At 36.5% G+C, this 24,239-nt stretch overlaps 5 protein-coding genes and 1 long non-coding RNA gene across 6 annotated transcripts; 3 read left to right on the forward strand and 3 right to left on the reverse strand.

Annotated features, from left to right (window-relative positions):
• The first annotated feature begins 299 nt into the window (after positions 1-299).
• Positions 300-24,239, forward strand: LOC120167865 (ethylene-responsive transcription factor ERF017-like). Its single transcript, XM_039176757.1, has 3 exons — positions 300-306; positions 5,973-5,981; positions 23,598-24,239. Exon 3 carries the CDS (start codon positions 23,598-23,600, stop codon positions 24,222-24,224), a length of 627 nt encoding a protein of 208 aa, XP_039032688.1. The 5' UTR covers positions 300-306; positions 5,973-5,981; the 3' UTR covers positions 24,225-24,239.
• On the reverse strand, positions 746-5,281 carry LOC120167830 (brefeldin A-inhibited guanine nucleotide-exchange protein 5-like). Its single transcript, XM_039176724.1, has 13 exons — positions 5,270-5,281; positions 4,913-5,152; positions 4,609-4,732; positions 4,379-4,527; positions 3,649-4,005; positions 3,302-3,468; positions 2,964-3,205; positions 2,535-2,713; positions 1,961-2,077; positions 1,738-1,874; positions 1,368-1,653; positions 1,121-1,216; positions 746-826 (listed from the first exon to the last, which is right to left on the reverse strand). Exons 1-13 carry the CDS (start codon positions 5,279-5,281, stop codon positions 764-766), a joined length of 2,169 nt encoding a protein of 722 aa, XP_039032655.1. The 3' UTR covers positions 746-763.
• LOC120167832 (serine/arginine-rich splicing factor SC35-like) lies at positions 10,824-11,252 on the forward strand. The gene has a single exon (XM_039176725.1). The coding sequence runs from the start codon at positions 10,824-10,826 to the stop codon at positions 11,250-11,252; it is 429 nt and encodes a 142-aa protein (XP_039032656.1).
• Positions 12,558-13,874, reverse strand: LOC120167866. Its single transcript, XR_005520081.1, has 3 exons — positions 13,802-13,874; positions 13,486-13,644; positions 12,558-12,650 (listed from the first exon to the last, which is right to left on the reverse strand). It is a non-coding gene; the product is annotated as an uncharacterized LOC120167866 (long non-coding RNA).
• On the forward strand, positions 14,532-16,322 carry LOC120167864 (protein TIFY 3B-like). Its single transcript, XM_039176756.1, has 5 exons — positions 14,532-14,759; positions 15,379-15,490; positions 15,581-15,734; positions 15,820-15,877; positions 15,972-16,322. Exons 1-5 carry the CDS (start codon positions 14,611-14,613, stop codon positions 16,132-16,134), a joined length of 636 nt encoding a protein of 211 aa, XP_039032687.1. The 5' UTR covers positions 14,532-14,610; the 3' UTR covers positions 16,135-16,322.
• On the reverse strand, positions 16,987-19,370 carry LOC120167863 (protein FATTY ACID EXPORT 2, chloroplastic-like). Its single transcript, XM_039176755.1, has 4 exons — positions 19,349-19,370; positions 18,905-19,300; positions 18,477-18,611; positions 16,987-17,241 (listed from the first exon to the last, which is right to left on the reverse strand). Exons 1-4 carry the CDS (start codon positions 19,365-19,367, stop codon positions 17,102-17,104), a joined length of 690 nt encoding a protein of 229 aa, XP_039032686.1. The 5' UTR covers positions 19,368-19,370; the 3' UTR covers positions 16,987-17,101.

Genomic DNA, 24,239 nt, shown 5'->3' on the forward strand with positions numbered 1-24,239 from the left:
TGAAGGTAAGAATTTTAGATTTTGGGTTGCATTTTACATCTTCTTCAGCTCGTATTTGTGTTATCATAATTCTTTGTTTCATTGATCACAGTTGTGTAGTTATCATCACACTATATTTTTCATTTAATAATGGCGAAGATTGTTCTGGTGACTGTAGAACTGTAAAACAAGAAATTTATTTTCTTATTTGTTGTCTTATCTCCATTGAAGAGAGTTGGATTTTCAACCTCTCTGCTATTTACTTTGAGGCTTTGAGCGTTGGTGTTGAACTGATCACTTGTATTTCCTCAACCCTTCTTGCTTCTTGTATCGTTGACAAAGATTACTAAACAGAAGAGTTCGGCGTGCTATATGACAACCAATGGAAGGATTCTTATTTTGTTTAATGTGTATATATCTTTTTTAGTCTTTGGAAGACTTTTATCAGTCTATGGATTTTTTTTATACATTACATGCTCAGATGTTTTAATGTTTCCCATTTTGTAGAAGCAACCCATTCCCGAATTCTATAGATTCCACCCTAAATCCCTAAATAATATCCTGGGATCCACATTTCCCTAAATTTTTTAAAACCATTTCCCCCTAATTTTGCCTTAATGTATTCATTCCTATATCACAAAATTTTCGCTATTTGTACATGTATGTGAAAGGAACAAGTGATTGCAAGAAGAAAAAAAAATACAACAATACAACATGGATATGAACCAATGGAATTTGCACCTACGCTGAAAATCGTTCCTTAGAAATAGACATTATAACTCTTTCATGGCAACAAAGCTTTCAACTGTATCCTGAAGAGATCACCAAGAGCTCCGCGAACACCCATCTGAAGAAATAAAGAAACGATCGTATACAACGAATTTAGAGAATAAAATGTCGATTATATAATTCAGAAACGGTTCAGCAAATTTATTCCACATGAAAAAATGATTAGTTCGAATTCCAGTCTGGTGCTATTCTTTTTAACATTGCAGAATTATGCAAAGCATATGTTATTAAGGAATGGTGGCGGCAAAGAGTACATGTCTCTAAACTTAATGTGATTCTTATATAGGATACAAACTCGTGACCAGAAATCTATGAGATCTAAGGTAGAGGGAAAGAGAAAGGGGGATTTTACCTGATCGCAGCAAACCAGTTTAGTGAGCAGAGGATAGAAATCCCTGAGGTGTCTCATGAAAATCTTACCATTCATGTAGCACATGCCTCGAAGCACCTGCAAAATCAAAAGGAAGAGAGATTCTCTATCACCCATTATAACTAATATATGAATTATTTAACAAAACAACTAAACGTTCTAGCATCAACGAAATAGTCTAAACCGTATCAATTTTCACTATTAATTCTTCGTTTTACTGATATAGTACCTTAATGATGATTGGAGACCGCAACTCCAGAACTCTATGAATGCCCACATTGCTAGTATCCCCTATTGTAGACTGGAGGTCAGTTGCATCCCTGAGTACCTGTTCACAGAAAGACACCAGCCTCTCTTCTGCTATTCCTTCCAGTTTCCTTTCTTCAGTGTCACGAGTCCCATTAGATTCTGGACGTTGTCCATTATTGCTATCGAGTCCTGATGTTACTTTTTGCAAGACATCCAGATAAACGCAAGTTCCTGCTAACTCCTGACGAAGAAGATTTAGAGGGGGCCTGCCAAGATACAAGTTATTAGAAGCAAGGTTCTTTGACCTTAAGAGTGATAGTAAAAGATGAAATTAGGAAACATTTTCTTACCTTTCTGCAGGAATGTGGTGCATACGTGTTCTGAGGTTAGAGTATGAATTATATGATGCCACAAACTCGAGTAAGGGTAGGACAATGTCCATTACAGCAATCTTCTGAGCTACTTTCAAATTATCCCAGTTTTTTTCCTGCCAATTTAGACACACTATAAATTGGTAAAAGAATTATAAAACTTATACCATGGTGCCACTTCCCAAAGTCCAAACATGCAAACCTGAATGCTATCAACAGCACCAAGAAGTAATAACTGAGTGATGCATTTGCCCCTAACAGTTGCCATCAGTGGACTTTCCTCCTCATCTTTAGCTTCGGTCTCAAAAGACTCGGGCAGCTAGAGAAACGACAGATCAATAAGAGAGGGGTAAGTTAAAAAAAGGAGAATGCATAGTGTCAATAACACATTACATCCATACTTTTCCAGTTGATCCTTATAGTGTCAAAAACATCGGCAAGATTGATTTGAAAAAACTAGCCTCTTAATACTTATAAGCAAAAAATTGCATATACCGGAAAAACCAAACCGAGTGCAAGAAACAAATTTCCTTCTTTCTTCAAGAATATGGCACTAAATAATTAAGCAAGCATTTTGAAGGCTTATGCATAAGCAAAACATAATAGCAGTGGAAACAAGCTATCACGAAGCAAGAACTTCTAAAGTGTAACGTCTTTTGAAGTGACAAAAAGAACCCATAAATATAACATCTCTTGTGATTGAAAATAGATAAAAACTTCAAATACACAGAGAAAGGAATTCCGCCAAACCTTGCAACCAAAGATGACTTGCGTACCTTTAGTGGTGAAGATGGAACTGGAGTCCCTGCAGTAGGACTCTCTGGTTTTGAGGTAAAACTTCTAACAAATATATTATCCATCATATTTCCCATGATTCTTTGACCTATCGTTTGACTTCGTTGGAGACTCCCAGCTTCAACAGACATCTGACCTCTACCTGATGATGAGGGTACACCTACAACAGTGACAATGTATATATTCATCAGGTTTAATAAAGTACAAATTCAAATGTTCAGATTGGGCTGTATGAACAGTATACAAATGATATTAACTGATGCATAGGGTCAGTTAATTAAACTACGTGAAATATTAGACAGATGATTCTGCAAAGTGCAACTAATTCTGGTATATGAATGATATTAACTGATGAAGATACAGATTCCCTGTTATCTAAATCTTAAGGGGAAAGATTCACAACAGCTAACCTTCAAATCCATCTGGAATATATTGTAATTCTTGATTGTGCTCTTGTGAAACAGATGCATTAGTATTCCTTGTGCTGCTTGGGGATGCATGTGGTGAAATCTTCCCATTATCATTTGAACCAAACTGATAAATTTCACCATCTGTATGAACCTTTAAATCTCTTATAATCGAGGAGTTCATTGGGTTCTCTAGTCCTAATGCATTGAATAGCTCAAGCGGTTGTGTTGTGTACAATGCATCTCTGGTAATAAGAATGAAGTAGACAAAATACATATGACTTGCAAATACAAATTCTAATTGAAAAAATATGCATTATAAAATCTGAAGACATACATACCTTATGCTCTTCAACAACATATCCCAATCACTCTCACTGAACTGGTGTCCTCTAACATCTATGAGATGGACCAACGCCCCAAGAGAAATTGAAACAACAGTCTGATCTGACTTTTTAGCACAGTCCAACAGCAAACTCAAGAGTTGTGGCAGCATAAAGCACACCTCCTGTAGGGAACAAAAAGACAAGAAAGTTCAAGCAACTAGTAATCGTCAGGAAGCTTGTATCAAACACAAGATTATATGGACAATTGGGAATTTAGATATATGGTTTCCCATCACACAGCCTAAACCCCACCATTATATCGTGCGAATAATAATATTAAGAGAACTACAAAACTCATCTACCTTGTAAAAAGTGTTGAAAAGGTTGCACAGCAACTGAAGAGAATGAATGCTGCTTTCACGAAACAATACATCCCCGGAAGAAATTAAGCTCTCCTTTCCAGCATGTCTCACATGATCAAACATGGGAAACAAAACACGATGGAAAATGCTCTCCCAAAATGATGTTGAGAACTTGCTACCTCTTTCATTCAGCAAATCAAACAAAACTTCAATTGCACAACTCCTAACCTCTGGTCTTGAATCTGATGTCAGGTCAGACAAACCAGCCAGCATTGGGAACCAATAATGCTCAGTTACATCCAATGTTGTGTCAGCGTCATCATTAATTGGTTTAAGAGCCCCACCAGGTATACGTCCCTGTGATTGAAAAACAAGCTGAAGCATTTAACAAAGATGTCAATTACAAAGAAAAAGAACGCAGCAGGAAGTTGCAAATTCATAAACATTGTTTGAAATAATCAATGAGATGAAACAACTAATATTAACTTTGTTTTCCCCAGAGATGAGAAAAAGAGTTCATAGAAAACTTCCTAGTTCAATAAAAAATTGCAGCATGCTGATCATAAGAAAGACAATTAACAAAGTCTTCTTGGTAGAAGGGTTGGCAAATGGCAACCGTGGCCAGTTTTAGACCATACTCTTGACTATTTTAGTCTTACAATGGAAGATATCAAGAGGGGGGAACAACATGCTCAAGTAACAAATAAAGCTGAAGAATAAAGCAAAAAACCTCTGCTAGACGATCTTCACAAATCCGGAGAAGGGCCACAGCCTTCAAACTTATACGATGGGAAGTTTTATTGTTGGCAAACCTAATAAGACAGTTGACACAGTCCATAAAACAATCTCCGACAACTTGATCAAAGTGTTCCAGTATAACTGCACAGAAACTGCTGTTAAATTCATTGGAAAAACAAAGAGAAGGATCAATCAGAAAAAATAAAAATAGTAGTTTCTTACCCTGTTCCAGGTTCTCAAATGCACTTTCAACAGTTGTTTCCAAATCATCATCTGCAGCAGCAGTCAAAATCATGAAAACACTTCGCCATCCAGATTTTATGCTTCCAACCTTTGATTTTGTCATCTGCAATAACATTATCGTAAGTCTGAGTGTTATACAAGGCTCCCACGTGAATAAAAGAAACTCTGACAGTTACAGGTTTAAAATTGAAAATATTTTAACCACAAAATGTAGATGATTAAGGGAAAAACATCATCCAGCAGGATAGCTATATGTTAAGAAAATTCCAGCATGCAGACATACCTGAACAATGCAGTCAACAATAAGGCTCCTTATAGTTCCACTTCGACTATTCCGCATGAGAACGACAAAAGGTTTAAGAATATCGTTTTGAAAAGTAAAATTGGTCAATTCAGCACGCTCCAAATACTTCATACCAAGCTGCCTCAAAGAATCTATGGCATACATAGCAATTTTCTCATCAGCATGGCTGCCAGCAAAAATGAAATGATCTGAAAGGACAGTCCATATTCTAACCCAGACCTGGAAGGCATAACATTAAAACTTTTAGAATATAAGAAAGGATGTACTTTAGCAGGAAAATACTAAATCATTTTCGATAATAAATCAATTTATAAACCATAATTTAATATTACTAACGTAGCAGCTCATTTCTGGTCGAGTTACACATCTGAAACTAATTATTGTAGAAAAGTGCTCTTATGCGGTAAAAAAGAATCAAAGTAATATAAAATGTTCTATTCTTGTAAATTAGAGTAACTTTACATATACAGGTTATTCTGTAGAAATCAGAGTAAGCCTCTATATTTTCTTATTAATTCAATAGGACGTATTGCATCTGTATATACAAACTATGTCTCTAAATTAGGAAACTCTAAGTTAGGAAAGATACTAATCCTAGGAGATATGATCCCTTAAAATAAGGGATTGAAAGAATATTTACAGAATCCATTAACTAAAGGGATGGTAACAACTCATATAATTCTATAATTCCTACACTCCCACTCAAGTTGGAGAATATACATTGTATAATCCCAGCTTGAATAGGAATTTATTGAAAACAGGCTTTGGCAAAGCTTTAATAAGAATGTCTGTTATATGTCCTTCTGAAAGAATGTATGAACGGGTGGTTGTCTTTTTGTTGACTTGATCAGCAATAAAATGCCTATCAATCTCAACATGCTTTGTTCGATCATGTTGAACTGGTTCTTGGCAATCTGAATGGCAGATTGATTATCACACAAAACTTCAAAGTGATCCTCCTGATTAGTGCCAAATTCTTTTAGTAATTTAAGTAACCAAATTCCTTCGCATATTCCCAATGCTAGTGCTCTAAATTCAGCTTCAACACTACTTCTTGAAAAGACATATTGTTTCTTACTTCTCCAAGTTGTAAGGTCAAGAAATAGACGAATTTGGTTAGGTGCAAACAACGAAACAAAATTATTTTGCAGAGGTTAATCTGAATCAAGGACAGAAGGCAAATGAAAGCAGATATTTTCAGCAGAGTTTTTCAGAATATAGGGGAAATGGGCAGGAAGAGGATATCAATTGTTCAACATATGTTCAGAAGACACCGAACGTCCCATTAATTGGCAGTAATCGTTCAGAGAGTCTGGCAGCAGCTTCTTACACTGCTTCAGGGTCACGATTTAATAAAAGAAGGAAGAGAAGAGCTCTAATCAGTGAAGCTTTGGAAATGGTTAATATTTCTACTGCTTCTTCATCTCATTTTTCGAAGCTGGTAGAGGAAGCAATGGCCACATGGGAAGTGTGTCAGATGTTAGGTATCTCTTTCAAGGAAGGGAAGAAGGCTTTTATTGATAAAATTGTGAGTCTTGAAAATGGTCTGGAGGTAGGAAGGGAAGGGTGATATGCGGGTTCGCAGGGAATATTTTTGGTGTTTGGTTTTGAAGTCGGTATATGCAGAAATTTAGTATCCTTACTTGGAACATTAGAGGTTTAGGGAGGAGGGAAAAATCTTTAGTAGTGGCAAGGCAAGTTAAGAAGTTAAAACCTGTTATGATTTTTATTCAAGAATCTAAACTTGTTCAGTGTCATGCGTCGATCATAAGGAGGATTGGAGGAAATTTGCTGAAGGGAGTGGTGGTTTCTCTTGCACAGGGGTCTAAGGGTGGATTGATTAGTATGTGGAATTAAAACGTTTTCAATGTCACTAACCAGCATGTTCATAGTAGGTTTATCGCATTAGTGGGGAATTTTTTGAATGGCCAAAAGGAGTTTGTCTTCATTAATATCTATGGACCTGTTATTGAAGCTGAAAAGGAGGAATTCTTTGGGGAGCTACTGAGTTATGTTAATTTGACGAATTTACCAGTTAGTATTGGGGTGATTTCAATGTGTATCTTGTTCCGAAAGAAAAGCAAGGGAGATCACAAAATTGGCATGCTATTGAAACTCTTAGATCATTTATACAACAAGCTAACCTTATGGATCTGCCTATGTCAGGAGGAACTTTAACCTGGTGCATTAACAGAGAGTTGTCAACATGGGTTAGACTAGATCGATTTCTAATTTGTGGCATATTTTTTAACAGCTTTCCTAGGATTTCACAATGCTTTTACCAAAATCAATTTCAGATCATAATCCGGTTTTGTTGGAGGATGTTAGTCACAATTGGGGCCCCAAACCCTTTAGGCTTTTTAATTTTCTGTTAGAGGAGAAAGGGTTTGATGAGTTGGTTGAAGGCTGTGTGGTTGATGAGAAGAAGAAGAGGAATAGAGGGGGGATTTTCAGGTTGTTACAAAATGCGAAGAAGAAGATCAGAAATTGGCCTGGCAGCAATCATTTAGGGCTGGTAGACTCTATTTCGCTGCTTGAAGTGAAAATAAACGAATTGGATTTAAAGTCACAAGGTGGAATGTTGTCTAAGGGGGAATGGGATCAGTTGATTGAATTCAAAAATGAGCTGTGGAGATTGTTAAGGATCGAGGAAAGCATTTGGTAACAGAATTCAAGAAATAGATGGATAAAAAACGGAGACAAAAATACGAGGTTTTTTCACCTTACTGCTATAAAAAGAAATAATGTCAATACTATTCATTCTTTGAAAATTGAAGGGGTGGTAATTTCGAATCCAGTTAAGATAAAAAACAGTGTTTATGAGTTTTTCAGGACTGCATATAACACAAAAGCAGCTTTTGAGGTTGAAGGTCTAGATTTTGATTTTATGAAAATATCAGCAGTTCAAAGGGCTAATATGGAGGAGGAATTTACAGAGCAAGAAGTGTGGTATGCAATTTCTTCTTCAAATAGTTCTAAAGCTCCCGGTCCGGATGGTTTTACCATGGGTTTTTATAAGAAATACTGGAATCATTTGAAGGAGCAGATTATGGAGTTTTTTTCAGATTTCTTTGAAGGAAAGGAATGGGTACACGGGGTTAACCACGCTTTTATTACCTTGATCCCAAAGAAAGGTAATCCGGAGAGTATAGAAGACTATAGACCCATTAGTCTTGTGGGCAGCCTATATAAAATTCTATCAAAAGTGCTTTCAAAGAGACTTATTTCTTGTGTCAAAGAAATTATCAGTCCTAATCAGTTTGCATTTATTCCGGGGAGACAATTGTTGGAATGTGCTTGTGTGGCAAATAAAGGAATTGACAGTTGGAGGAAACAAGGGCTTAAAGGGGTTGTCTTTAAAGTAGACTTCAACAGAGCGTATGACACAGTGGAATGGCAGATTGTTATAAGATTATCGAAAGAGATGGGTTTTGGTGATAGGTGGTGTTCTTGGACCACACAATGTATTTCCACAGCTTCTATATCGATCCTAGTCAATGGGTCCCCTACAGAAGAATTTCTTATTGATAAAGGATTAAGGCAAGGATATAGCCTCTCTCTTTTTTTATAGGAATATTAGGCCTCATTAAAAAACCCCTTCATGATTAATGGAACTCTGAAAAAGTTCCTTAATCAGCGGAAGGAGGAAAAGAGTGCCTTGGATTTTATTAATAATAAACTTAATACAATATATTACAAAAACCTAAAACTCCTTGAAGGAAATCGACAACCTAAATAGTTACAACCTTAAAAACAAAATAAATATTAACCAATTCCAGCCTTAGCTAGAGCGTCCGCCTCTAGATTAGCTGCCCTATTAACCCATCTAATAACACCTTCACACAGTCTAAGTTTTTCAATAATATCTTTAACAATGTAAGCATAAACAGCAGGACATGAAACGAAATCCCTAACCCAGTCAACTGCCATCCTGCAGTCACTCTCAATTATCAACCGATCCTTTAATTTGTGTCGTATAGATCTCATGAAAAAGTACAAATAGGGAATGGAAAATATGTCTCTTTTTGGAAGGATACTTGGCTTGGGGATTGTCCATTAAAAATTCTTTTTCCTAGGATTTTTGCACTTTCTACTAACAAAGGTGGGAATGTGGCTGATTTTGGTAGTTTTGACTTGAATGGATGGGAATGGAATATTAAAACGAGGAGGAATCTATTTGATTGGGAAGTGTTGCAGTTGGTTGAGTTATTGAACAGCCTTAAAGACATTAAATTGATTGAATCTTTGGAGGATTGCCTGCTGTGGGATGGCTTGGGGGACGGGCTGTTTTCTATCAAAGAGTGCAGGAAATCTCTAGAGACTGTTTATGAGGATACATTTCAGTGGAGAAACTGTGTTTGGCTGGGATTAGTCCCTCTTAGAGTGGAGACTTTCCTTTGGCAGCTATCTCATCAAAAAGTTGTTGTTAGGATGGAATTGATGAAAAGGGGGGTTACTATAGGGGAGAATACTAACTGCCCTTTGTGCAACCTATGTGATGAATCAGTCCAGCATTTTTTTTTGTTCTGTCAAGTTTCGTGGGAGCTGTGGAACAAATTAATTTGTTATTGGGGTATAAGTCTAGCTTTTCCAGTTGACCCTCCTTCCTTACTTAGTTCTTTGTTTCTTCAGAATGGTTGTTCAAGGGCAGACTCATTATTTAATGTGATTGCAAGCTGGTCGTGGATTGGATCAAAGATCAAGCTTTGGTTCCTCTTTCCCTTTCAAATTTTGTTAAGGAAATTGTATCTATTGTTTCTTTTAGAAATTTTATTGTCAGGTGGATTCCAAGGTCTTGTAATTGTGAGGCTGACAAGCTAGCAAAAGAGGGGATCGGGTGATTTTTTTTTTCTGCTTCAGTTGTTATCTATTTCTGAGCCTAGAAGCTAGAGGAGTGTGTGAGGTCTTATGTTGTATGTAAAAGTGTTTTAAGTCTTATGTAACTTGGCTTTCATCAATAAATTGAGGTACTCTTTTCCTCCTTCCGCTAGTTGGGCCTTACCTTACGGGTAAGGTCCACTAAGAACGAGGTTTTTAATGAGGCCTCCTATTCCTATAAAAAAAAAGTTGTAAGGTTACCCCAAACAAAAGTGCAATAGCCACCAGTGGGTCTTCTTTCAGTTAGATCTCCGGCCCAACTAGAGTCTGTAAAAATCTTAACAGTTCTGTTTTGTGTCTTCTTAAACATTTACGGGAAAGGCTATATCTGGCCTTGTCAAGGATAAGTAAATTAGTTTCCTAACTAATCTTTGAAATTTCTCTCTGTCTACTAAGGACCCATCTTCTTTGTTGAATCTCAAGTTTGCCTCTATTGGTGTATCAGTCGGCTTACAACCAAGAAAACCAGTTTCTTTGAGTAAATCAAGTACATACTTTCTTTGGTTGATCACAAGTCATTCTTTTGATCTTGCCACCTCCATTCCTAGGAAATACCTTAGCTTTCCCAAGTCTTTGGTTTTGAATTCCCTGTTTAACAACTTCTTCAAATTGCTAATCTCTTCCTCGTCATCTCCAGTAAGAATTATGTCATCCACGTACACAATTAGGATAACTTTCTTATTTGTAGAAGTTACATTGATGAAAAGAGTATGATCGGTAAGGGACTGCTTATAGCTGTTTTTAAGAATGACTTTAGTGAACCTCTCAAACCAAGCTTTGGGTGATTGTTTTAACCCGTATAAAGACTTGTTGAGCTTGCAAACCTTGTTGCTACCTTCAACAGACTTTAAGTCAGGCGGTAATTTCATATAGGCTTCTTCCTCTAGCTTGCAATTAAGAAATGTGTTTTTTACATCAAGTTGGTGTAATTATCAATCGCAATTTACAACCAAACTTAGGAGTACTCGAACAATATTAAGTTTTGCACCGAACAAAATTTGATATCATAAGGATGGAGAGAGTTAGTGAGAGAGAGAGTGAGTCCGTCAAAAGTGAGGTTCCTGGCGATAACCTTAGAGAGGTTCATGGTGGAATTATTTGGTCAGCGTTCGTTGATAATCTTAGCAGGAGAGTGAGTCGTAGTGATTTATGGGCTCGTTTTAGTCATTTTGGTAAGGTTATTAAGGTGTTCATTCCGTTTATCAATAATAGACCGAAGTATAAGGTAAGCACGTTTGCTTTCGTCCATTTTGCAAGTAAGGAGGATCTGTGTAATGCAGTGGATAAGATGAACAACGTCCTGATTGATGGGAGGAGGATTTTAGTGGCTGTAGCCAAATATGAGAAAATATCTGGGTCGAAGAGACAGAAAGATGGGAGGGTTGATGGAGTTAATAGTGCTGGTATCTGTGGGGGAATGGGTAGAAGATTGCCTTCTTAAGCTGACAGGGCGAGGAGGATGGAGATGCTGGATAAGTTTCATGATGGGAGGTCATACAAGGAGGCGGTGGTGGGGGTATATAAAGAGCCAGAGGGTGTGCAAGAGGGTATTCATTTTAATTCGAAGGAGCTGAATAACACTAGGGATGTTTCCATCCCAGTGGAGGATAGGGTCTGGCTTAGATCGTCTCTTACTGGTATCTTCAAAGATATTTTTGAACTTCATGTTGTGCAGAAAGCGTTAAGGAATGAGGGCATCAACGTAAAGGTTGTTAGGTGGGGTTTTTCTAAGAATGCGTGCCTGGTTGTGTTCCAATCGGTGGAAGAGAAGAATTTAGCAATGGAAGGAAAATGGGAAGCTTTGTCCTTCTGGTTTGAAAGGTTGGAGCCGGTATTGGATGAGGAAAGCATTCCCCGAGCTTTTTGTATGATCTCCATGATAGGAGTTCCTTTAAATTGCTGGTCGGTTCCGTTCTTCACTAGGGTGGTATCCAGGTGGGGCAAGTTAGTGAAGATTAAAGATGAAACTGCTCAGAGAGTGGACTGCAGAGTTGCACAGATGCTTCTTAGGGTAGTCAGCCCTTTTGACATCCCTGATCATACTTCAGTTACTACGAATGGAAGGAAATTTCTGATAAAAATTAAGGTTGATGGGGGGATGATTTCTTTCCTGATTTTTCAGATCTGGCTGAAGAGGTTGTTCCAGAGGATCCTTCGGTGGAGAACTCCTCCGGATGGAGCACAAAGGATGGGCAGGCACAGCATGGAGGTCACGTGGGATGTCAGGAAATGTCAGAAATCCAAAATAGGGTGCTGGAGTGGGTTGCAGACTCACAACGTGGTAATGTCACAGATTCCGAGAGAGTTGTCTCCTCTCCACATGAAAAGTCGGAAGATCTTTTTGAAAGTAATAAAAGCGGGAAAAGTATGGGGGGGGATCTTTTTAAGCTTGATAATGTTGACCGGGAGAGTGGGCCTAATTCAGGCCTTGGAGGGCATCAGTTGGCTGGTCTGGAGCAAGAAAACTGCCTAAACTCTATGGGCCGTAGTCCTAAACTGCGAGTAATATCAATTTATATAAAATTTTACAAGGCCACGTAGGCTGAATCTTAAAAAGGCTATGGTGATGGGAAAAAGCTTCAGTAGCTAACCGTATGGAGAACAAACAACTACAAACTAATAGACCAAAGAAATATACATACATATCAAAAGGGTATTTCATAGGGTTTATATCTTGGGTAAGAAACAAGGGATGGTCCGGATAGATCAAGTTGGAACCAAAAAAAGGAGTAGCAGGTTATAAGATTGTAATCAGATACAAACCTTCCATCTCCAGTGGAAGGGGCTGATTGATCAGACTCACTGGATGAAGGATGCTGATTTGTTTGCTTAGGACTATCTGAAGATATGCAAAAAGAAAAATAATCAGAAGTAATAGATGAAAGCTATGACCTATCCGCAGCAATTTTAACAAGAAATAACATGAAAAGATAAGTTCACAGATTGAAGAAAACTAATAAACATGTCATCTACTTAATGTATGGAGACAGTGCATCGGAGGAAGTGAAAGGTCCAAATTTCTACTCTGCCATCCTCTTCTTTTTTTCTCTTAATTACATACTTCCTCTAGTTTTCTGGTGGAAAAGAAGAAAAGACCCAACTCCTAGAACAACTATTATAACAAGAAAAAGAACTGGGGTTCTTATCAATTTATCTTGGCATTATTCTTTTGCACTTTCCCGTTTTGACTGAAAACAATCTCACTTACAACAAGAAACAGAAATCTCACTCATTTTCTCATTGGAATGTGAAAGTAATAACTTAAATAAGATGGGCATCATTTACTCCATAGAAAGTATAGCTTCTTAACCTAATGCCAACAGATATCATATCATGAAAGCGCTACAGCTACTCCTAAACTCTACTTTACATACCTAAATACCATTCGAATACCATTACAAGTAATAGTATAGTAGAATGCGGGTGAACATGAAACGCAAAACTCAAATAACTAAAGACGGAAAAATCAGTAGAAAAATCATTAGAGCGTAATCCGAACCTAAAACTTCTTTAACTCACAAGGCCGATAATTCACTGAGAATAAAAATCTGACTAGAAAATAACACTAAAAAGAAAACAGATTAAAAGCAAATAAATTATCATTAAAAACAGAATTCCAGATAAATGATGCGCAAAATAATTTGGAAGAAACAATAAAAGAACGAAGACCTAACCTAGATAAGTTTGAATAGCATTTTGAAGATCGGGATGTTTTTTGCCGGCACATTCCTTGAGCATCGACTCGAAAGCCCGGCTCACGAATCCACCTGCCGCCATTTCGACCTAAGCCGATGCTTCGAACACGATAGTTCCAGAGTTTCCTTCTCTCTCACCTATAACGAAAATATCAATGCCGAAATGGAATGATTAGCCATTATTCTATAGAAATTGAAGCAGATCGTTGAAGAAGAGATTTAGGATCTACGAGTGTATACATTAAAAATAGAGAAATAGAAATCAGAGAAACAAAAATTGAAGAATGAAAGCTACCGCGCTTTGTTCTAAGAGAGAATCAAATTAGAGATGGAATTATAAGATTATGAAGATCTGGATGAGCAGAACATAAGATATCTGTTGTTGAAATTGAATTGATGATTATATGTGGGTAAAACACAATCCAAATCACTTAATTATCAGATTGGTTACAAATGGGACACTTTTTTAATAAAAATTACAATTTAATCATTTAATCAAAATATTATTGCAAATATATCACTACATCGTTAAATTTAAAATAGACGTTTGACGTAACATGGTATAATAATCATTTTAATCCCTAAAACTTATACTATCAATTTGATCTTAATTTAGAACAATTCTATTAATTTAATCTTTTATATTTAAAATGTTTGTAAAATTAATATTTTTTACTATATAATCATGTCAAATAATTTAAATTTAAATATATTACAACAATTGGATTTATTGAATTTAAATATATAGCAACAAATATATTTCTTTCCTGTCAATTTAGCATTTCATATTAAATTTAACCATTAGCAAATATTAAAATTTAAAATTCTAATATTATTTAAGAGATCTAATAACATCACCAATTAATTGTAGGTGTTGTTAGAGGCATCATTAAAATATTAATTAAACAAAGTAAAATGTCATGAATGATTGACACGTATCAACCATGAAAACAACGACAACCCTTGGATTGGTTTACGTGCTTTCACTTTCACGTACTTAAATTAATCCCATCGCCCATATCCTTAAAGCACACATTATTGGTCTGCCACTGCCCAGACAGTGAGAAATCAGAAGTTTATCAACGGAAGGAAACTCTGGTTTCCATGGAAGAAGAAGCTGAATCACTCGAGGAAGTCATGCCAAACGTCGTCGTTAATGAGATTAATGGAGATATCTTCGCCGATAACGATGTTTCATATCTGGGATCCGTTGAAACCCTTGATTTTCTTTCCCAGAAAATTTTCCAGAACTGGTAAGCTTAACCATGTTCTATTCCGCGTGAACCAAAAATGAGAAATTTGTTTTCTTTTTCGGGATCTAGGATATGTTACACAGCTGTTTAATATAATTATTCTCTAACTGCGCGTTTCAAAATAGAAAAAAAATTGGTACATTTTGGTTAAATCCCCAATAAAGGGTGTTTAGTTGTTTAATAAGGACCGGGCATTATAGAAGTTCATTATGGTACGATCATATACAAATATCAGGATCCAAATCTCTGATCTTGCTTAAATTTTATATGTTAGGTTAAGACTGTCCTGAGTTTTTACATCTCATACTTCTTTTAGAGGTTTGCAACTCTACATATACAAGTACATATACAGCTTCTCTTTGGATGAAAATCTGCAAGATGTTCATGTAATCATGTTCATAGTGTCTCAACTTAAAAAGAAAGAGCAATCTGCGCTTGTTGTTATAAAGATAACTGTGAAACCAGAGCATGGCATTCCATTGTACTGAAGTCGTAGATTTAGCAAGTAAATTGTGCCTAGTAGAGCTATCTCATTCATGAGTTAAGGAAAAGAATGCATTGTTCATATTTCTGCAAGCTTCAACAATGTTGTGAAGCTTTTCTTCTGCTGTTGTATAAGTTTCCTACGAATGCCGGCTTCTGAAATAAATACACCAAATCTTGCTCCATCCCAACTCACCATCTTCTATGGCGGAAGAGTTTGTGTATTTGATGCAATTCCTGCGGAAAAGGTTGGCTTTTACTTAACACCGCAGATGTCAGTATCTTTTGTTAAGTCTGATGGTTTATCTGAAAACTTATCCTTGATTGATTTCTATCAGATGCAGGAGATTATGCTTATTGCTACCACTGCTGCCGCTGCCGCTGGTAATACTGTTGACATGAAGGAGGCTGCCACTGATGGTGCCACCACCTTGGCATTGCCCGGTCAGTTGTATCCACGTCTTAGGAATTCTCTTTGCAAACCGCATGCTGGTAAGTCTCAAAACTTCTCTTGGCTTCATTTCTATTGCATGTAAGCTAATATAGCATTACTTTATGTGGGTATCAATTGGATCAGAAATACCAATTGCAAGGAGACACTCCCTTCAGCGCTTTCTTGAGAAGCGGCGGGACAGGTACTCCTTCCAATATGAACTACAGTCCTGTTTCCTTTTATATCTTCTATCCCCGAGCGGAATAATCCAGGTACGCATCTGTTCCCTTTCGTAGGCTGGTGAACAAGAACCAATATCCTGGACCATCAATGCCAAAAATGGGTGATGACGCCAAAGCCAACCTCAGCGCTGCTACTTCACCAGAGTCTGTCTGCTTTGGGACATCACCCGTTCATCAAGAACAGCTCCAACCAAAAGCTCCAACTCATGTTGCCTAAGCTAAGCATATAGGATTCCTTGTATATATAAATATATATATATATATATATATGATAAACTAAAACCTAGCCGAGTTACTACAGTAAAATGCAAAGTGCACTAGAATGCATCTTATCTGCCTTTGGAGTTGATGCTGATGGCAAGTATTAAACAGGTCTTATGATAGATGTGGCTATCCACTTAGTTTTCCCATGCTTCCATGGGCAGTTTTGATGTTTCCTAAACCTGGACGCTGTGTCTAATATAACAAACTTAGCTTTCTAGGATTTGCTATGTATGTATGGTTTCTCTGTTCTATGAAGATTGATAATTCGTGTGTGATATGTTCGTATGCAATTAGCATCCTATGCATCCATAGATCATTAAATTGTTTAAACACGGTCGGCATTTCATATGTTATATTAGTGCTATCAAGTTATGGTCATTCTTTGGCCTCAAGGTATAGGCTGACCGATCCCAGATGGTCAATAATAAACTCAAGAGTCGACTAAGGTTAACATTTGCTATGGAAATAATGTGGCAGCTTCATCAGGTTGCCTTTTGATTCAAACTAAAACCTATAGGCAGAGAAAGTTTCAAACAAGAATGTCCTCGTATAGAATGAAAAATATATGATTTTATAACGATAAAGGTTGCATCCTATGACCAAAAATTAAAGGGTTCTTACTTCTATCTAGTGATTATGAATAGCTTTTTGATATCATTAAGCATAATGTTCCAAAATTTCAAAACTGAAAATACATGTAATATTTCTTATTGGCTAACACCACCATAGTTTGCATAACATGAACAAAGAGGAAAAGGCATTAAAATACAAAAGCAACCTACAGTCGAAACTTGTTGCCCAACGGTGATGGCCCAAAAGAAGTTCACAATTTGAAAAGTTAAGAGACATGGCAAAGCATTATATATAGCTGTATACTAAAGCACCATGTGGTGTAAGCATAACAAGACTACTGCTTCACACTAGTGCAGACTCCGCAACATGCCATGTAGGTAGCCCCCTGTCATCACAAGTGACACAAGTGATACGACGCCAGCAGGGAAGACTTTTCCCGATCGCTTGAAACGGGAACCCATCACTCCCAAAAGTGCAGCAGATATACCTTCAAACCAGATACCATTAATGAAGATAGGGATAAACTCACAAAGCTATAACAAAAAGATAAATGAGAAGAGAAAAGCTAAATGCTATTTATGGCCACATGAAAGGTTGGTTGACAAGGTATGGTACGTCAGTTCCGGACTTATCTTGAGAAGGGGAGTTTGAAGCCCGCCCCATGGAAGGTGGGATATCTATAATCAACATTCGAACAAGAACTTAAAAGATTCACCTCTTATTCCCTATAAGGTTATCAAAGTCAGCAAGTAGAAGCACCTGTTAAAATTCTCTCAAGTTTCATGCTAAAAAACACAAGTACATGCTATTTGAAGGTGGTTTTGGTATTCTCTGTTGAGTAATATCTTAGTAAGTGAAAAAACACAAATCATTGTTGGAAAGAACTATAGAGGTATCTCTCTTTCTTTCTTACAACAATAAAACTGAGCAACAAACCCTTCCTCTTCCTCCCCCACCTTTCCTTCTCATGAAGCAAAAAGTTAACCTTATCAGCACTCTACAGAATAAAGAAAGGGCAAATCGGAACTCGGCATTTATGGCAAGTTCAACACTAATTGGCAGGCCCCATCTCTTCTAACCTCATCACTTGAGAGGTAACATAAACCACCATGGAAAAGAACTTTATAGGTATCACCCTTTCTTTCTTCCCCCAATAAAACTGAACACCATACCGTTCCTCTTCTGTGCTCTTGCCTTTCCACAGGAGCGGCACTCTTAGAAATAACAAAAGGGCAAACCGGAATTCAGTATTTATGGCAAGTTCAACACTAATTGGCAGGCCCCCTTCTAACCATATCACTTGAGAGGTAATATAAACCACCATGGGGAAGAACTTTAGAGGTATCGCCCTTTCTTTCTTCCCCCAATAAAACTGAACAACATACCCTTCCTCTTCCATGATCTCACTTTCCCACAGGAGCGACACTCTTAAAAATAACAAAAGGCATCCAGAATTCAGCATTTATGACAAGTTCAACACTAATTGGCAAGGCCTATCTCTTCCATGGAAGAGAACTTCATATCACTCTTTTGTTTCTTCTCCAATAAAGTCAAACACCATTCCCTTCGTCTTCCTCTCCCACACCTTTCCTTCCCTCGAAAAGAAAAAAATCAATCTTATCACATCTCTACTAATCTCATCACTTGAGATGTAAACTAATCATTTTTAGCAACATAAAGACAACACCAAAATGCCAACAACATAAAAAAGGAGTGACTTACCAAGCCCAATGGACGAGGCAAAAACAGGATTCGTGGGAAGCTGAGTATAAACATAATAGAGCACTGCGGCGGACAATCCCCCTGCGGCAAGTGATTTCTGGCTGCCACTCTTCATATACCCCATAGCACCACCCACTATATACACACACATTAACAAAATAATTAAAACCCCCAAGTTAAAATGAAACATCTACACATTTTCAATTCCGATATCCCTAGCAAATCATCACCAAATTTATTTTATCATCAAGAATATAAATTTCAAGTGTCTTGCATATTTTATATATTTTCTTTGTATCTTCTATTAATAATCTGTTTTCGCTTCTAAAATTATAATTTTGTCTTCCCATAAAATATTATAAGTTCGTCCCCTACCATTTATGTGTCCGTCCCTGAATAACCGGATCAAAAAAGGGTCTAGAGTTTACCTCCGACGAGAGCAGCATAGCCAAGAGTCAATTTCTGGGACATAGACAAAGCCATCTTTCTCTTACCACCGTCCTCCGAGAACTCGCCTTCTCCTTTACTCCCACTATCGTCTCCCCCGCCGCCGCCGCCGCTCCTGTGGTCAAACTTGTCCCCTCCGCCGTTTCCCGTGTCAACTTCGATTTCGATTCCTCCCTTTTCGGAACCGAAGGTGTTGGTAACGATCGTGGGTGCTTTTGAATCAGAAGACGCCACGCCAGCTAAAATCGACACTTTGAAGTGAAACTGACGACTGCTGGCCACCGCAAATCTGTAGTGAGCAGAGTTTCTAAAGAGCTGCTGCCTTTGAAATTTTCCGAGCTTTGGGTGAAGATGAAGAAGAGATGACTGCGATACGCCTATAAACAATGACTGCGATACGCCTATAAACAATGACTGCGATACGCCTATAAACAAATCAGTCATTTCTCTTTGGCGTTTGATTCTTTGACTTTCTTGCTTTCCCAGTTGCCGTTTCCCATTCTCGGCTTTTCTAGAAGAGGTGAATTCTTTTGCGGGCATTGTTGACCCATTCAAATGGGCCTTTGAAATTAGGACCCAATGTCCTGAACTGGCCTGCCCCATTTAGTAAAATCTAATGCAAGTTGAAGTTTTAAAACCGTCTAATTATGGTTTTAGCCCTTCTATTGTACTAAATGTGGTGTTTAATCTCTGAATTTTAGGGGTGTCCATTGTTCTGTTTTAATCGAATTAGCCGACTGATTGACGAAATCACAATTTAATTCAATTTATTGATAATTTAATGTGGATCGGTTAACGATTAAATTTTTAAAAAATAAAAGTTTAGTTATACAAGACTCGTCCTTCCATTTTGCCCTATATGTGCCAGAGCGTTAGCTATACGTTTGCTTCTCGGTGAACGTAAAAGATCTTGATATTCCACTGGTATTGGAGGAGCCTGTGGATCCTTCAAATAATAGATACCTTATGTAAGTGTGGAGGTGCGTCAAGTATCTCCACTACCTCTTTACTATCTAGTTCCACCTCAACGTCTCTTATACCACGTTTTCAGGTTATAGCTAAACCATCAAGCAACTCCCAAAGTTTGGTGTGAAACACTGAGCATCTACCATGGTTTTTTGATCTATTCCTCCTTCAGTGTTCAACTTTATTGTTCCAGGTTTTTGGGGGGCCGGGGGGGGCATCGTTGCCTCATGTTACGGTTGTTCGGTAGTTGTCGTCAAGATTGATTTTACTAGTATCAGTCTAGGTTCATGTTTACTGAACAATTGCTATCGACGACCAAATTTGTTCATTGAAAACAAAAATATTACGGTATTTTTATAATCTTTATAAAATTGTCCGGAATATGTGTTTCCGAGACTCCAACAGTAATCATCTTGATCTAAACCTACATTGTAGAAAGGTATCCACTCAAACAAAGGAGGAGAGTAGAACGCATTTTTAACAATTGCGCAAATCGTTGTTGCGGTGTTGCCCCCCTCGCCAAGAAATTGTGCAAAATTTTTCGTCCAAATTTTAACATATTAGAGGGACTAAAATTAATATTAGACAATCAAAGCAAAGGGCTCGTCACCGCCGTTGTTGTCCCCCTCGCCAAGAGATCTTCTAATAAAAAAACTCAAAATCCGATTCAGAATCCCAAATCAACCGCGAACAGATCAAAACTGAAACGAAAATGAAATTTAGATTAGTTGTTTGGACAGTTAGATGTTAGATCGTTTAATGGATAATCTTTTTTAAAATCAATTGATGAATCAAATTAGTTTTTAAGTTCATACCTTTAAGAATCAATATTCAATTATTCTTTAAGTACATTACACTCATTAAACTTTTAAGACTCAATCGAATTTAACCCAAATGAAAAAAAACGTGTATCAAGTTTAAATTAATCTAACTAAAAAAACTTATAACAATTTTCAGTTATTTCAATTATAGACTAAAATAATCAATTTTTGTCCGGTTTAATTAATAATTAAAATTTTGATTAACAGATAAAAAATTAATTAATTCAATTTGAATAATTTAATTCGATTATTGATTAAATTAATCTATTGAACATTTTTAGTTGCAACTCGCATTTTTAATACTGATAAGTTAAGATAATTTCATGTATTTAAGAGACAAATGAATTATATTATTTTAACTCTTTTATTTTTATTGTAAGTATTCCTAATGTCTTCGACCTAAAAATTCGGTTAAGCTGAGATTATCTTGCAGGAGTGATTAATTATAATTAATTGAATTGAATTGAATTAATCAATAAATGAAATATATTTTGTTAAAAAAATGAACTACCCCCATAAAATGCGAAGAATTTTCAATTTGGTAGTTAAATTAAGGCAACAAGTGGTCCAACTCGGAATTGTATCAATAATGACGTAATAGGTGCACCCGTGGGATTGGGACCAGTTGGTCAAATAGGCACATGTACCAAAATGGAAAGCGGGAACATGTTATGATAAAAATAAAAAATAACTTACAATAAAGATGGAGACATAGAGCTATATTTTTAACGGTGATGTCCACATTAATATAAACCGGTAAACTCCAACCACATTCCATCAATGTTAATGTCGATAAAGCTTGCTCTCTCTCTTGGTAATTCTGCAGTGAGCGTCATTGCTAGAGATCATCAAGAATTGGTCTTGGATGCTCGAGCTACACCTATTTTCAGGAGGGTCGTCATCTTTTATCTCTTGAAACACCGCTTTATTATATTTATGAATCCCCGTTTTGTATTTCAGATATTTAGATTTCGGATATCATTCATGACTAATGCAATTAAATCATGTTTCTCTAAAAAAAAATTACTCTGTTAAAAAATAATGATTTTTATTAAATACATTTTACTATAATTGATTAGACAATGACAGGGTTTAGTTTTATATAACTATTTAACTTCGTATTCAAATTAAATTAATTAATTTTTTTATGTTAATTTATACAATTAGATTTTTATAACATATAATAAATAAATCAAATAAATAAATAAAAATTTGAAATTAAGGTGAACTGTTGTCCTCCTGTCAGCGTCTTATGGGCCCTTTGTGTTCATTCTAAAATGGTTTTACAGTTTCGAGAGCCCCCGCTTGTATGGATGCAATGGATCATTACCTTAGAAGTTTCTAAATTATATTTATATAATTGTTTTAATTATTAAATTTTTAAAATTTATAGAATTATTATTAAATTTATTAAAGTATTATAAATAATTATTGTAACATATTAATGACCATAAAATTTAATAAATTAAATGATAATTTGATATAATCTATTAAACAATAATGACACGTAAATTTGTCGCATGCTACTTAATCACTTATAATCTCAAATTTACAATTATATATTTGGCATAATTAACAATTTTTTTTAAAAAAAATCACATTTTTTAAAAGTGTCGTTAAGAGTGCACAATTTCACCTTAACTGGTATAAAAGAGTATTATTATAATTCATCTTTAATAAGTGTAATTATAGGTAAAATTGATTAGATAATATGATGGGGGAAATCCTACATATTAAGTGTTGCAAAAAATATTTTCATCCAATATAATTGTTACAATGCACGTCACAATATGTTCAGACGTTACATTGATTTTAGCAAGACGTATGAATTATTCGATAACTTTGGTAAGAATTTAACGTTATCAGCATGAGGGTATACATGTAGTTTGAGGGAAACCATTATATCATTCGAGTGTCTTTCGTATTGTACTATAAGATTCACCCTAGACGATAAAATAATTTTCAAGCACTTTATGTGAGAGAAGTTTTTTTAAAACATTATTTGGACAATTTTACTGTCATTATATTTGAATAAATAAGTCAATAACATATAATATAGGAATGTGTATGTGTTTGCCAAGTGCGACAATAAATTACATCTCATAATGAGAGACAACTCTTTATGATCGACGGATCTTTTTTTTAGGGTGAGTACACATATAATTAACATAAAAATATTAAACAATTCCTACCTAAAGAAGGGGAAGGGAAAGGGTATTGAACCGCAACTTAGGGAAATAGAAAGTATCAAATAAGAGCTTTTAATCGCATGCTCTAGAAATTATTGATAATTTTTTTATGAGGTGAATAGAAATAAAATTTTAAGATGAACACAATCAAGTAAATGAACACTTGAGAAAAAAATGGATTCTAGGATGGACATGTATCCACCTCACACAAATGTGACTCCGTCGATTCTTTTTATATGACATTTCATTAAAATTATGATTGATTTAATTATATTTAATTAAAGATTTTGTTTCAAATTTTATTTAATGTAACTTAAAAAGGTTTGTTTTTAATAATTGTAATTTTATAGAAATATTTTACGTAAAATGAGTATATTTATTTATTTTCTTAAAAAGCATTTTTAATTCAAATTTGACTTTTTAGTAGAATTTTAGAAATGAATAGAGCTCAAAGTGACAAATAATAAATGCACGTGGTTTTCACATACGGTCCCTACCGCGTTTGTAAACTGTACTGGCCCACCAAAATATTGCCACTTGTCCGCTCTCTTTACTCCTCTTCAACACGCTTAGATCCCTTCAAACAAAAAGCACTAAACCTCTACCCCAACACCTATATATACAACTTTCAGACAGCCGCCATTTTCATTATCCACATCTCTCCCTCTTTCAGACATTTTTCACAGAAACAATCCCCAATGGTGAAGCCACAGCCGGAATCCCCCACGCGCGGCGAACCGAGCGGTGGTCCTTCCAAGTACAAGGGTGTTCGGAAGCGGAAATGGGGGAAATGGGTGTCCGAAATCCGACTCCCCAACAGCCGCGAGCGGATTTGGTTAGGCTCTTACGACTCACCGGAGAAAGCCGCTCGTGCGTTCGACGCAGCGCAGTATTGCTTGCGCGGCAGCGACGTTAAGTTTAACTTCCCCGACAATCCTCCGGATATAGCGGGAGCACGATCGCTTAGCCCACTTGAAATCCAAGCCTTCGCGTCTAGGTTTGCCAACGAGTCCTCCACTAGCAATACCAGTTCCAATAACTACAATGTCGGTATGACAACACAACAGTACACGTATTCTCCGTCAATTTCGGTGTCGGTTTCCGATCATGGAGGCGCCGCAATACAAGTGGAGAGCAGTGAAACGGTGGATTGGTCGTCGTTTTTGAGCATGTTGGATACCAACCAAGCGATGTCCGACTATGGCTTTTATCCGGGTCTCGGTGACCAATTCTATCCACCGCCGGTTTACGATAATGTCGACGGAGATGGCGACGGTTTTCCACAGCATTCATCGTTTCTTTGGAACTTCTCGGATATACAGTAGAATTAGCTGGTTAAT

Source organism: Hibiscus syriacus, unplaced genomic scaffold, assembly GCF_006381635.1.
Source record: "Hibiscus syriacus cultivar Baekdansim isolate YM2019G1 unplaced genomic scaffold, ASM638163v2 tig00111701_pilon, whole genome shotgun sequence".
Taxonomy (NCBI): domain Eukaryota; kingdom Viridiplantae; phylum Streptophyta; class Magnoliopsida; order Malvales; family Malvaceae; genus Hibiscus; species Hibiscus syriacus.

Excerpts from the sequence above, each read along its gene's own strand:
- LOC120167863 (XM_039176755.1), bottom strand. Across the intron at positions 18,612-18,904 it reads CTATGCTGCTCTCGTCGGAG|TGGGTGGTGCTATGGGGTAT; the intron begins GTAAACTCTAGA and ends GTGTGTATATAG. Across the intron at positions 17,242-18,476 it reads TGCCTCGTCCATTGGGCTTG|GTATATCTGCTGCACTTTTG; the intron begins GTAAGTCACTCC and ends TCTGGTTTGAAG.
- LOC120167832 (XM_039176725.1), top strand. The coding sequence starts at position 10,824 with ATGGAGAGAGTTAGTGAGAGAGAGAGTGAGTCCGTCAAAAGTGAGGTT.
- LOC120167865 (XM_039176757.1), top strand. The coding sequence starts at position 23,598 with ATGGTGAAGCCACAGCCGGAATCCCCCACGCGCGGCGAACCGAGCGGT.
- LOC120167830 (XM_039176724.1), bottom strand. Across the intron at positions 4,006-4,378 it reads GTGAAGATCGTCTAGCAGAG|GGACGTATACCTGGTGGGGC; the intron begins GTTTTTTGCTTT and ends TTTCAATCACAG. Across the intron at positions 1,875-1,960 it reads GTGCTGTTGATAGCATTCAG|GAAAAAAACTGGGATAATTT; the intron begins GTTTGCATGTTT and ends CTAAATTGGCAG.
- LOC120167864 (XM_039176756.1), top strand. The coding sequence starts at position 14,611 with ATGGAAGAAGAAGCTGAATCACTCGAGGAAGTCATGCCAAACGTCGTC. Across the intron at positions 15,735-15,819 it reads TCTTTGCAAACCGCATGCTG|AAATACCAATTGCAAGGAGA; the intron begins GTAAGTCTCAAA and ends CAATTGGATCAG. Across the intron at positions 15,878-15,971 it reads CTTGAGAAGCGGCGGGACAG|GCTGGTGAACAAGAACCAAT; the intron begins GTACTCCTTCCA and ends TCCCTTTCGTAG.